The 14,117-nt window shown below is 37.7% G+C and overlaps 1 protein-coding gene across 3 annotated transcripts in view; it reads left to right on the top strand.

Moving 5' to 3' along the window:
* Positions 1-14,117, top strand: part of IL1RAP (interleukin 1 receptor accessory protein) — a 148,132-nt gene that overhangs the window by 47,024 nt on the left and 86,991 nt on the right. For 2 of the 3 annotated variants that reach the window (XM_055407923.2, XM_088838270.1), the window contains exon 2: positions 9,098-9,162. In XM_055407923.2, coding sequence (XP_055263898.2) covers positions 9,099-9,162 — 64 coding nt within the window. In that variant the 5' untranslated portion in view covers position 9,098. Of the gene's footprint in view, positions 1-9,097; positions 9,163-14,117 lie in introns of those variants that run through there. The other variant, XM_055407931.2, reaches the window with a different exon arrangement.

Below are 14,117 nucleotides of genomic sequence, written 5' to 3'. Positions count from 1 at the left end.
TGCTCAGTTTTCTTCACAGTCCAACTCTCACATCCATACATGACCTCTGGAAAAATCATAGCCCTGACTAGATGGACCTTGGTTGGCAAAGTAATGTCTCTGCTTTTTAATATGCTATCTAGGTTGGTCATAACTTTCCTTCCAAGGAGTGTCTTTTAATTTCATGGCTGCAATCAGCATCTGCAGTGATTTTGGAGCCCCCAAAATAAAGTCTGACACTGTTTCCACTCTTTCCCCATCTATTTCCCATGAAGTGATGGGACCAGATGCCATGATCTTCGTTTTCTGAATGTTGAGCGTTAAGCCAATGTTTTCACTCTCCTCTTTCACTTTCATCAAGAGGCTTTTGAGTTCCTCTTCACTTTCTGCCATAAAGGTGGTGTCATCTGCATATCTGAGGTTATTGATATTTCTTCCAGCAGTCTTGATTCCAGCTTGTGCTTCTTCCAGCCCTGCGTTCCTCATGATGTACTCCGCATCTAAGTTAAATAAGCAGGGTGACAATATACAGCCTTGATGTACTCCTTTTCCTATTTGGAATCAGTCTGTTGTTCCATGTCCAGTTCTAACTGTTGCTTCCTGACCTGCATATAGGTTTCTCAAGAGGCAGATCAGGTGGTCTGGTATTCCCATCTCTTTCAGAATTTTCCACAGTTTATTGTGATCCACACAGTCAAAGGCTTTGGCATATAAGTAACATTACGGGTTCCATCTTGCCAACCATGTATTTAGTTTCTTTGGTTTCTTATCAATGTTTTGTAAATTTCAGCATACAGATTTTACATGTGTTTGATTAAGCTTTTTAGCTGAACATTTTAGTTTTTCTTTGAGTTATTGTAACCAGTATTAAAAAATTCTTTATAATTGTTCATTGCTAGTTTATAGTAATGTTTAATTTTTGTGCATTGACTACACATTCTGTAATCTTGCTAACCATATTTAGTTCTATTTATAAATAGATTCCTTAGGACTTTCCATGTTGAAAATCATGTCATCTGTGTATAGCCTTATTGCATGGGTAAGACTTCTGGAATGATGTTGAATAGTACTAGGAATATCCTTTCCTTGCTCCTTAAAGCATTCAGTCTTTTAACATTAGATGTAATGTTAGCTGTAGGTTTTTTAATTAGATGCTCTTTTGCTATTTGTGTAAGTTCCTTCCTATACTTAGGTTCCTGAGAATTTGTATTGTGAATGGGTATTGAATTTTGTCAAGTACTGTTCCTGCATCAATTGATATAATGATGTGGTACTGAAACCAATCTTGAATTCCTGGGATAAACTCTGCTTGATTGTAGAATATCTGTAGATTTGTTTTCTTGTGCTGTCTATGGTAGGTTTTGTAATGTGATTAATATTGATACCATTAAATGAATTGGGAACAGTTTTGTCCTCTTTAATTTTCTGGAAGAAATTGTGTAGAATTGATGTTATTAATTCTTTAAATGTTTGGTAAAATTCACCAGTGAAACCATGCTTAAATATTTATTTTTTGGAAGATTTCTACCTACACATGCAATTTCTTTTTAATAATTATAGGACCATTCAGATTGCCGATTTAATTTTGGGTGAACTTGGTTTTTGAGATGTTGGTCCATTTTATCTAAATTGTGGCATTTGTGTGCCTAGAGTTTTTAGTATTGCCTTATTACAATTTTAATGCTGTGTAATCAGTAGTGAAATACCCTCTTTTATTCCTAATATTAGTGATATGTGTTTTACTTTCCTTGTTGATTCTCCTGGCTAAACGTTTAGCAATTTTATTTTTCTTTTCAAGGATCCAGCTTTTGGCTTTGTTATTTTTTCTATGCATATTATTATTTCTGGTCTAAAAATCTTTGAGCAAGAGAAAAAGGAGGTAACAAAGGATTAGATGGTTGGATGGCATCACCAACTCAATGGACATGAGTTTGAGCAAATTCTAAAAGATAATGAAGGACAGGGAAGCCTGGCATACTGCAGCCATGGGGTCTCAAAGAGTCAGACACAGTTTAGCGACTGAACAATAACAGAAATCTTTATCTCCATTCTTTATTATTTCCCTCATTTTGCTTGCTTGGTTTAGTTTTGTCTTCTTTTTGTAGGTTCTTAAGGTGAAATATTAGATTATTTTCTTTGGATCTTTATTCTTTTTTTATTGTGAACTTTTAATACAGAAAATTATTCTCTAAGCACTGATTTAACTGCATCCCATGCATTTTGGTATGTTGGATTTTCACTTTTGTTCAGTTCAAACTATTTTCTAATTTCCCTCAAGACTTTCTCTTTGTCCCATATATTATTTAGAAGTATATATTTTAATTCCTAAATCTTTGAATATTTTTCATGTTATTTATTTATTTATATTTATAGTTTAATTCTATTAGAGACTATACTTTGAATTCCTTTAAATTTGTTTCAGTTTGATTTATGGTACATGATATTGTGGTGAATACTTATGCATACTTGAAAAGAATGTGCTATTGCTTCTAATTTAGAGTCTTCAAAAAGTTGCTCCATGTACTCTCCCCAGGTTTATAGCTACATTCATTAAGAAAGATAAAGTGGAATATGCTTACTTCATTATACCCAGATTCAGAGTCTATTATGTTACTTTGCTGAAAGGTTTTGAAGCAAAACCTGCTCAAACGTTATCAGTATATTAGAAAAAGGAAAAGAAAGATCTAGATGGAATTCAGGCTCAAGGAAGTAATTGGGCTGCAGGGTTGATCCTGCATGTGGATGACCATCTAGGTTCTGTGACTTGGTGTTAATGTCCAAGTATTCAGTGGACAGATCAAAGCACAGGGTATCTATCAACCACAAATGAAGCAGATAAAGCTTCATGGTTAGATGAGTTTTATCCAGCTTAGAGTAAGATATTACAGGGAAAAATATGCAGGCCCCTAGAATAGAGTGCTATTAAGAACCAAGTTGAAGGACCATGCCCCAACCAGGTTGCTGAGATTCGGAGAGTGGCTATGGTCTGATTATAGAGCTGCATATGAAATTAAGGAAACTGATGGATGAATCTAGTCTGTGGTCTTGTGAAATACTGCTGTATAGAAGGCAGACTGAGCAAATGATGATTCAGAGATAATCTGAATTATTATCTAGGGGTAGATAGCCTAGTTTCAGCCTATCTCCTGGTCAGTGAGAAAATCCAGAGATCAGGGCAAACTCAGAGGTAAGGAAATTTTGAAGCTTAATGTCCCTAGAGAAGGCAGACACTGGAAAGATTAATTTGCATGGATAGATGTTAAAGTGAATATGTAATAGCAATCTTTATTATCATGTTGATTACATAGACTAAGTACATATTTGAAACTTCTTGCTAGGTGATGTATACATTATACTAGGAAACAATGGCATTGAATATGAGGTAAGTACTAATATCTAAGAGGGGAAGTGTGGAATGATCATATAGTAAACAAAATGCAGGGAAGGATGACCAGAAATTTATTGTATGTAGGTTCTAGTCATCTGAAGCAAAGGCAGAAGCTATTAAACCCCATCATAATAACGTAAAGCTAGGTTGTACTTCAGACCATGAGAAACCCTGCATTATTAGATTCCTTTTCTTTCCTGATTGTTTCTCCAGGTCTAAAATTACCCAGTCCCACTCAGAGAAGCCAATGGCAACCCACTCCAGTACTCTTGCCTGGAAAATCCCATGGACGGAGGAGCCTGGTAGGCTGCAGTCCATGGGGTTGTGAAGAGTCAGACACAACTGAGCGACTTCACTTTCACTTTTCACTTTCACTTTTCACTTTCATGCATTGGAGAAGGAAATGGCAACCAACTTAAGTGTTCTTGCCTGGAGAATCCCAGGGACAGCGGAGCCTAGTGGGCTGCCATCTATGGGGTCACACAGAGTCGGACACGACTGAAGCGACTTAGCAGCAGCAGCACTCTCCACAAGAAATGAGAATCAAAAGCATATTACTGGACTTGCCTGGTGGTCCAGTGGTTAAAATTCCAAACTTCCACTACATGGGTGCAGCAGGTTCGATCCCTGGTCTGAAAAGTTCTGCATGCTGCAGTGCAGCCAAAAAAAAGAAAAAAAATTGTATTACTTGTAACAATAGTAAACTTCTAAGGCTGAATGCAAGTCTATGTTAAATGAATTAATCTTCTCAGAAACATTTCAGATCATTGGTACCTTTAGTCTTTTAAAACCAGCCTGCACAATCATATTTTCTTTTCAGTCTGATTTATTCTGATTCATTACAAGTCAGGACTGACCCTGCATTTGTATTTGCACAGTTATTTTAAGTTTACCTTGGTAACCTGACTCCTTGTTGCCTCCAGCATAATCCAGTTACTCCTGGGATTATCAATTTAGGCTCTCAATCACACACTAATTAGAATGTCTTCAAAGTGTTGCCATAGGAACTCAGCAGCTTATAAACAGGCAAATTGTGAAAGTAGGGATGTGTGAGGCTTTCTTTTTTAATAGCCAAAATCAATTTGGGAAGTTAGAATCCTTTAGCATAGCTGAATATTGGAACTGAGATTACTTTGCCTTATATCAGCAATTAAATGTCTACTTGCTCTCTGTTAACAAGGACTATACAGAATTATTAATTACTTTTGTTTATGTCTTGGATGAGGATATAGGTGGAATGTTCATCAAGTTTATGGATGACACAAAACTAGGAGCATAACAATTATTGTGATGATTGACTCAGGAATCAAATTGAGTTCAAGACAGAATTTAGTGTCAATCCATCCAATATGTGCCTGAAGGAATGACCTCCATACAGCATAATTTGATCACCATATCATTCCTCTGATCAGAAAATTTCAGTGATTCCCTCTTTGCTGTTTAAATTAATCCCAAGTTCTTAGCCTACTGTTCAAGACCTTGCAATATTCTGATCCTAAAACCTCAAGCTTTCCACCAAAATCTTTTATAGTTCTTTTCCTAATACCCTGTGCTTGAGTCAAGCTGAATTATTTATAGATGATTTCCTATTTATGTTCCATGCTTTCCTCTGAGCATTATTCTCCACTGACTTTCTTTCCCCCACACTTTCCTTCTGCCTCAATTCTAAATTTCCAAACCCCTTCTTTCAGTTTAAAGCTACCTATTCTATTTAGTCTTCTTTGACTGCCTTAGCTGGAGTAATCTCTTTCTTTTGCTAATCTTCAATAACACTTATCAGCTCCTCTCTATTTTTATCACTTTACTTTGTATTGCAGCTATTTCTTGTACACACTTTAAGTTTCTTTTAGACTCTGCTTAGTGCTCAAACTTCTGTCTGCTAAATCTTTGAACATCACGTAGTGCCTCTGCATGTCTATTGTTCAAAGTTGATGATGCTGAAGTGGTTTGTATGTGGTTTATTTCCTCTACTGGGGATAAGTGCCTTTAGAGAAGGCCCTATGTCTTGTTTGATAGAGGTCTCTGCAATTATTGGCTAGTCACTTATAAACTGAAAGTGTTCAATACATGTTTTATTGAATTAAAGAATGCAGAAAAGAAAACTCCCTAAGGCAATGGTATGAGAATTAGAAGGGAATGGTGGTGTTAAGAAAGAGACATTTAATTTCAGAAATAAAATGTTGTTTAAGATATAATAAACTCTCCTGCGATTTGTGTTGCTGTTGTTCAGTTGCCAAGTCATCTCTGACTCTTTGTAACCTCATGGACCTCATGCAAGTCCAGCATGCCAAGCTTCCCTGTCCCTCACCATCTCCTATAGTTTGCCCAAGTTCATGTCCAATGAATCGGTGATGCCATCCAACGATCTCATCCTCTGTCATACACTTTTCCTCTAGCCCTCGATCTTTCCCAGCATCAGGGTCTCTTCCAGTGAGTTGGCTCTTCGTGTCAGGTGGCCAAAGTATTGAAGCTTCAGCTTTAGCATCAGTCCTTCCAAAGAGTATTCAGGGTTGATTTCCTTTAAGATTCAGTTCAGTTCAGTTCAGTTCAGTCGCTCAGTTGTGTCCGACTCTTTGAGACCCCATGAATCACAGCACACCAGGCCTCCCTGTCCTTCACCAACTCCCGGAGTTCACTCAAACTCATGTCCATCGAGTCGGTGATGCCATCCAGCCATCTCATTCTCTGTTGTCCCCTTCTCCTCCTGCCCGCAATCCCTCCCAGCATCAGAGTCTTTTCCAATGAGTCAACTTGTCGCATGAGGTGGCCAAAGTATTGCAGTTTCAGCTTTAGCATCAGTCCTTCCAATGAACACCCTGGATTGATCTCCTTTAGAATGGACTGGTTGGATCTCCTTGCAGTCCAAGGGACTCTCAAGAGTCTTCTCCAGCACCACAGTTCAAAAGCATCAGTTCTTCGGTGATCAGCTTTCTTCACAGTCCAACTCTCACATTTATACATGACCACGGGAAAAACCATAGCCTTGACTAGGTGGACCTAGGTTGGCAAAGTAATGTCTCTGCTTTTTAATATGCTATCTAGGTTGGTCATAACTTTCTTTCCAAGGAGTAAGCGTCTTTTAATTCCCTGGCTGCAATCAGCATCTGCAGTGATTTTGGAGCCCCCCAAAATAAAGTCTGACACTGTTTCCACTGTTTCCCCATCTATTTCCCATGAAGTGATGGGACCAGATGCCATGATCTTCGTTTTCTGAATGTTGAGCTTCAAGCCAACCTTTTCACTCTCCTCTTTCACTTTCATCAAGAGGATTTTTAGTTCCTCTTCACTTTCATCAAGAGGCTTTTTAGTTCCTCTTCACTTTCTGCCATAAGGGTGGTGTCATCTGCGTATCTGAGGTTATTGATATTTCTCCCAGCAATCTTGATTCCAGCTTGTGCTTCTTCCAGCCCAGCATTCCTCATGATGTACTCTGCATATAAGTTAAATAAGCAGGGTGACAATATACAACCTTGACGTACTCCTTTTCCTATTTGGAACCAGTCTGTTATTCCATGTACAGTTCTAACTGTTGCTTCCTGACCTGCATACAGGTTTCTCAAGAGGCAGGTCAAGTGGTCTGGTATTCCCATCTCTTTCAGAATGTTCCACAGTTTATTGTGATCCACACAGTCAAAGGCTTTGGCATAGTCAATGAAGCAGAAATAGATGTTTTTCTGGAACTCTCTTGCTTTCTCCATGATCCAGCGGATGTTGGCAATTTGATCTCTGGTGCCTCTGCCTTTTCTAAAACCTGCTTAAACATCTGGAAGTTCATGGTTCAGATATTGCTGAAGCCTGGCTTGGAGAATTTTGAGCATGACTTTACTAGAATGTGAGATGAATGCAATTGTGCGGTAGTTTGAACATTCTTTGGCATTGCCTTTCTTTGGGATTGGAATGAAGACTGACCTTTTCCAGTCCTATGGCCACTGCTGAGTTTTCCAAATTTGCTGGCATATTGAGTGCAGCACTTTCACAGCATCATCTTTCAGGATATGAAATAGCTCAATTGGAATTCCATTACCTCCACTAGCTTTGTTCGTAGTGATGCTCTCTAAGGCCCACTTGACTTCACATTCCAAGATGTCTGGCTCCAGGTGAGTGATCACGCCATCGTGATTATCTTCGTCGTGACTGGTTTGATCTCCTTGCTTCCCAAGGGACTCTCATGTACAATCATGCTAAGAAAGAAGCACAGTAGAGATTTTTGGTGATGTGTGGCCAATAGAGGTGACAAGTGTATGAAACTTGCATCCTCCTTTAAAATGACCACACATTCTGGATGGCTTGAACAGTACTGGTTTATACCTTTTGTTTCAGTGTAGCACTCTTATAAATGTCCCATTCAAATGCTGTTAGTAGGTCACCCTATTTTTGAATACTTCTATGATTATTAGACTATTGTGTTACTGTGAAACTTGTGACATAAGCTAATATTTGGGATAATAGACATAGTTTGTCAGGTGTGTATATAAATATCATCTCTGCCACCTACTAGAAATATGATCTGAACAAGTTACCAAGACCTCTGTAATTACCCCTGTATGGCTATTATGTTCAAAACAGAGAGTGGAGGTCTTCGATATGGAATTTCTCAGTAATATTCAGGTTTCAGTATTTATAACCCCACAGAGGTTTTATCAGGGGCCAGATATGTCTAGAGTAGTGGGGAAAGAAATAGTTAACAGAGTTGTTATACCTCCTGCCCTTCTGCATTAAAGATAACACAACCGAATAAAAGGGCATCATTCTTGCTAGTGAACTGTTTCAGCTGGTTACCAACAGAAGGGCTAAAGATCACAGAAACTGGAATCCAGCTTCATCATTTGTCTCTTGAGTAGGAAGAGTAGAACAGGCACAGTAAGACATGAGGGTTATGTATTTCCCTTTACTATAAATTCAGAGTATGGTGGACTGCAAACCAAGCCTGAATCTAGGATTTCTAGACTTTCTGTTCCTCACTAAGAAGAAAAAGTGTCTAGATAATAAAACATTTCCAAGTGGAAATAAACCAAGACAATATGATGAAGGGTAAGAAGAACAAACTTATCTGCCAGAAATTCAACTCTGATGAAAAAAAAAATCTAAAAAATTATTTCTAAGTAGACAGAGTTTAGTGATTAAGAGACCATTCTAGAGCCAGGCTGTTGTAATTTAATCATTACCCTATCACTTTCTGGGGCTTCCTAGATGCCGAAAGTGGTAAAGAATCTGCCTGCTAATGCAGGAGACTCAAGAGATGAGGGTTTGATCCCTGGGTATTCAGGAAGATCCCCTGGAGAAGGGAATGGCAACCCACTCCAATATTCTTGCCTGGAAAAGTCCATGGACAGAGGAACCTGGCAGACTGCAGTCCATGGGGTTGGAAAGAGTTGGACGTGACTGAACATGCACACGCTAGTTGCACCAGTCACCCTTTTCTAGCCAAAAGATCTTTTATGTTATTTACATTTGTCTCAGTTTTCTTACCTGTAATACGGAGATATAAAAAAGCCTATCTTCCTGGTTGGTTCTGACAATATTAACATTGTAAAATTGTTATAATTTTATGATTGTGTTATATTTTTTATAAATATTAAAATGTGTTATTATAAATATAATTATGTTTTTGTGTTAATATTGTAAAAGTCTTAAAACCGTTCCTAGTCAATAGTCAGCTTACATATGCACTAGTATTTAAGCACTTGAGGGTAATAAATGCTCTCCTTACTTTTGTATTTGTATCTACAGGATGGGACTTCTGTGGTGTGTGATGAGTCTGTACTTCTATGGGATCCTGCAAAGCGATGCCTCAGGTAAGTGAATGTCTTTTAACAATCTATTAAGATGCAGATAACACATAGAGTAATGTCGTATGTCTGAAAATGGGTTGAGACCATAATGTTGCTTATTTCCATTGACTTTTGTGGTAATATAAAATCTTATATTTGACAGAATCATGTAATTTTGACAGTGGCAAGAACTACTGAAATCTTTAGTCTTTATGGGACAAAGTACACTGGGAGGACTGGTTTGGTGTGTTTAATTATAGAAATTTGTCTTCACCTTCACATCTAAGGCAACTAGAATCGTATTTCTTCCCCTTGCCTCAGGTCCTATGGGAAAAGAAATGACAGTGATAGTGGATGACTTCTGTTTTCCCAACTTGAGCCAGTGGTGGAGAAAGCCTTGGTGATAACAGCCCATTGATACCTTAAAAAACAAACGAATAAAGATAGAGTTTTGCTCTGATGACTTCTGCAATGCAGGAGACACAAGAGACACAGGTTCAGTCCTTCAGTTGGGAAGATCCTCTGGAGAAGGAAATGACAATCCGTTTCAGTATTCTTGCCTGAAAAACCCCATGGACAGAGGAGCCTGGAGGCCTGCAGTCCAAAGGGTCAAGAGAGTTGGACTTGGCTGAGCAACTAAGCACACAGAGAGCCACACACTCAGGAAAGAAAGAACCTGTCATTAGGCTCATTCTTTCTTGGGATGTTGCTTCATAAGCATAAGAAGATGCAGCCAGAATATTCATTGAGTTTAAATAACCAAACTCAGCTATCATGGATCATATGCCATCAGAGTTACAGGGGGCTTGAAAGTCAGTCTTTGTAGGCCTCATCTCTCTGTAGAAGTACTGCTCACAACTATTTGATGGTACCTCTAACTAGTGATCATCTCATTTTGGCCCATTATGTCTTTGGACTGATCACATTATTAGAACATTTTTAGTACATATAGCAGAAATTTGTCTTTTGTCACATCCATACATTTCTTTGGTTCAACTGCTTGATTTAAATGGAAAATACCTCACCCCATGAGTCTCTAATTTTAATTCAAGGAACTGAGTTATCTTCATTTAAAAAAAAAGCACCTTCCCATGTATAACTTCCATGAAGATCATGGATCATACTTTGAATATCATTGATTTAATTCTTCTTCTATGTGAGAGGCCATCAGAGATGTCCAACAGGGGTCACCAAACCGTGGCCATGTTCTCCAGTATATACCTTCAACTGTTCATGTGGCATGGATTTGAGCCTTCCTACCATCTTGATTATTTTTCCTGTGTGTGTTTTGGTTTTGCTACAATACTTAAGGCATTTTATTGGAAACCAAAAATAGCACTAAAGGAGAGGTGTAACTCGGACAGAGTATAGCTCAAAGCCAAGAGAAGGAGAGATAACTTCTAACCTTGTTGGCCCTTGGAGGCTTTACAGAGGAGAGGATATATTATAAGTAGCACTGTTATTCAACTGGGGTGCTCTAGTATAGAGTTCCACTGCCTGTTTAAACCAGCATCTACCCTGCTTAATTGAGTGTCCCATTTGACTGGCCAGTTCCCTGATGTCCTGATTTTAAATATGCTGAGTATAACCCCTGATTGTAGTTTCTTTTTGATTTAATTCTGTCCTTGAATGGTATCTTCTTACAGAGGCCTTCGTTAACAATATTAGCTAAGATGGCCCTGCCAATTGCTCCAGTCCTCTATCCCTCTTTAGTTTTCTTCATAACACTCATTATTTTTGTCACTATATCAATTGTTCTCATCCTTTTCTTCTCCTCCTCTTTTTTTTTCATTTTCTTTTTCCTTTCTAACCCGTTTTCCTCTCCTTTCTTTCATTCTCTCTCTTTCTTTCTCTGTTCCTTCCTATTTCTCTGCTTTTAAGCTCCCCAAGGAGAGGGACTTGTCCATTTTGTCTGTTAATCCATGCACTTGGAGTAAAGATTGACACATAGACACATAGTAGGAACTCGATGTTTAGGTATATACAGAAATATATGACAGGTATAGGTATATATATATATATGAATGAAAAACTGTCCCTTCACATTTTTTTTTTGTCCAAATTGGTCAACTATATAATTGGTCAATTATAAAGTTTATAATAGAACTTGTTTGTATTCATACTAGCAATTCGTCAACGTGGTTTTATGTCCTCACCTTGAAGGGAAATGGAAAAATGACCTTGTTAACCTCATTAGAGATCAATGAATTCTCAGGAGTTAGTGGCTCATTAGTGCTGGTGCCTCCCCACTGGTCCTGGCAGAGTTGCTTTTCTGAATGACCTATACTGTAATCTATCCAAGGAGCCCCCCCTACCCCCTCAGATGTTGTAGAGTGAGCTTTTTACCCAGGAACTGACTCATAATTCTGCCAGGGAAGCTGACTTCTTGAATAAAATACGTTCTCATACCAGCCCCATTGAGTCACCACGGGAGCAGGAAACATGTTGTAATGCCCTCGGCCCATCTGGCCCATATTCATTGGCCTTCCTTATGAAAAGGTATATTGTGTCTGTGTCCATGATGCACTTCCTAGTTGGAAGGAGAGGAACAAAAAGTAAGTGTTATTGACAAAAATAAAAGGGGAACCGGCTCTGAGCTATGAGAGGGAAAAAGGAATCCGATGAACCAACCTCTCGTGCATCATGCCTTTTACAACAGTGTAGATGACAGTAGACTGGTTAGTCTTTCATAAGGCTCTTCCTGTGCTTCAGGTACCCATGTTAACGGAACCACAGGATTGATGTGAACAAAGAAAGATGTCTTGAAAACCCTAAAGCTCTGTACATCCTTGTGATATTTGCTTTATCTTGTTCCTCTGGACCCCTTTGTGTGGACTGTTCTCTAAAGGAAAGTCCCAAATTTTAAAAAGAAATCACAACCACACAACAGTTTTATTTCTATGTGGTGCATTTCAAATACAGTCAAATGGACTTTAAGGTACACAATTATGACTAGAAAACATAAGGTTCACATAATTTGTACACAAAATTGTGTACACATAAGGTACACAATTATGACTAGAAAACATAGTCTTCTATAACAGTACTGTGATTTCCACCTTCAACATTTCATTTCTGATGGTAATAAAAGCAAATAATCAAAAATCAGTATTTACTCTCTTCTAAGGAATTAAAGCTTGAATGATTTTAATAGTGATAATATAATTATAATGTAACAGTTACAGAGGTGATAATAAAGCTCCCTTTGCTGAAATAAAATTTCATTTGAATTTTACTTATTTGTCATTTCGTTCTCACACCCAAAACACAGCAGTCAAGGTATTTTAACTCCCTTTTAGGGATCAGAAAATTAGAATCAAAGTGGCTGAGAGAGCTATCCAAAGTCATACAGCTAATACTTAACAAAACTGTGACTGCAACTATTTTCTCAGTTCCTAAGATAGATATTATTTTTACTAAATACATTCCCCTTGGACTCTACTAGCATATAAATAATTTAGAACAATATATTAAGATCCCAGGGGTCATGAGTTTTGTTAATTGTTAAAGGACCACCCTGTAATAGATTGCTATGTTTTTTATTAATACATGAGAATTATTTTTACTCCCTCTTCCCGCTCATTTGAGATGTTTTCCACCATCAAGGAAGAAAACCACTGTAATATAAGCTCAAGACTCAATATTCCCATTTTTGCTTATCATACAATTAAATATTTCCAATACTATATGCAAAGAAGTTCTCCTTTGCAAGAATTCTAAAAGCAAACTGATTTGTCACACACTTCTCTTTTGGTGTGTTTCTTTGGCAGCATGTTAGAAAGTTGAACTGTTAAAGCCACCTTTAGAGTAGAAATAAATATTCGGAAATGGTAATTCCAAGTTGGGGAGGTAGGTAGAATGGTACTATGTATAATCTGATGAATTTGAAAAATACTGCCATCTCAAAATTATTTGCTGCAGACCATATGAAAAATGATAGCAATGAATTTTCTTCCCCAAATGCACACACACACACACTCACACACACACATCTTCGAATACAGCTTTTTATTTCAGAGTCAACAAACTGTTGACTGTGTGCCAGGTGCAGGGCTAGATTTTTCACACATTATCATTAGCTTCACAGAAAACACTGTAATGGGGATGGTGTGCAGAGATTCTTACAACCCTCTTATAAGTTAGGAAATATAGAGCCAGGGTGGGGGGCGAGTAGGGAGGAAAAGGTGAGAGGGGAGTGTGGGGCTGGCCTCAGTTAGCAGTACTCCTGATAGGGTTTCAAAGGCCATCTTTCCTCCAAAAGCCAAGCTCTTTCTTTTATACCACATTGCCTAATCTTAGGGCTTTCTTATGCTAACAGAGGTAATATTCCCTGATTTTTTTATCATTATTTTTAAGAAATTTTCAGAGAGTGAAAATAATAGTGTGACTTATTGGGAATGAATTACACTATGTAAAATAAATAAGTAAAAGCATTGTGGCTTAGCAGAAATCAAGATATTGATTCAAGGTCTGACTATTTCACTTAATGAGCTGTTTAATGACATTAGAGTCATTTAATCATGCTGTTTCTCTGTGTCCTTACATATAAACCAAAGCAACCAGCTGATTAGCAACAGCAAACCTAACCATCCAGCCAACTAAACCAACTGACAATAGCAAAATCTCAACCAAATTCTTCATTATTGCTTTTTTATTAAAGAACATTGTGGGTCTTACAATAAACCATGGACATATCCAGGATACACTATTCCTATTATTTAATCATTTCTAATGACAAATATTTATCTTACAATGATTTCACTTTATTCTAAATATCATATGTTTGACCATTTCATATTGTTAAAATCCAGGGTAAATAAAGAAAAGTTCTTATTGCAGGAATCTTACAGTCAAGTCTGAGAGAAAAAAGAGAAAAAAAATACCAAACAAAATTGCATGAGAGAGCAGAGAAAGTTATTAATCCTGTAGGGCAGTATTGAAGATTTCTCAATCAAAAAACAACTGTTCTTTTCTAGGAG

Source organism: Moschus berezovskii, chromosome 1, assembly GCF_049115385.1.
Source record: "Moschus berezovskii isolate FMDL1 chromosome 1, NW_MosBer_1.0, whole genome shotgun sequence".
Taxonomy (NCBI): Eukaryota; Metazoa; Chordata; class Mammalia; order Artiodactyla; family Moschidae; genus Moschus; species Moschus berezovskii.
Note: the sequence above shows the minus strand (reverse complement) of the source record. Positions and strands in the feature narration are given on the sequence as shown.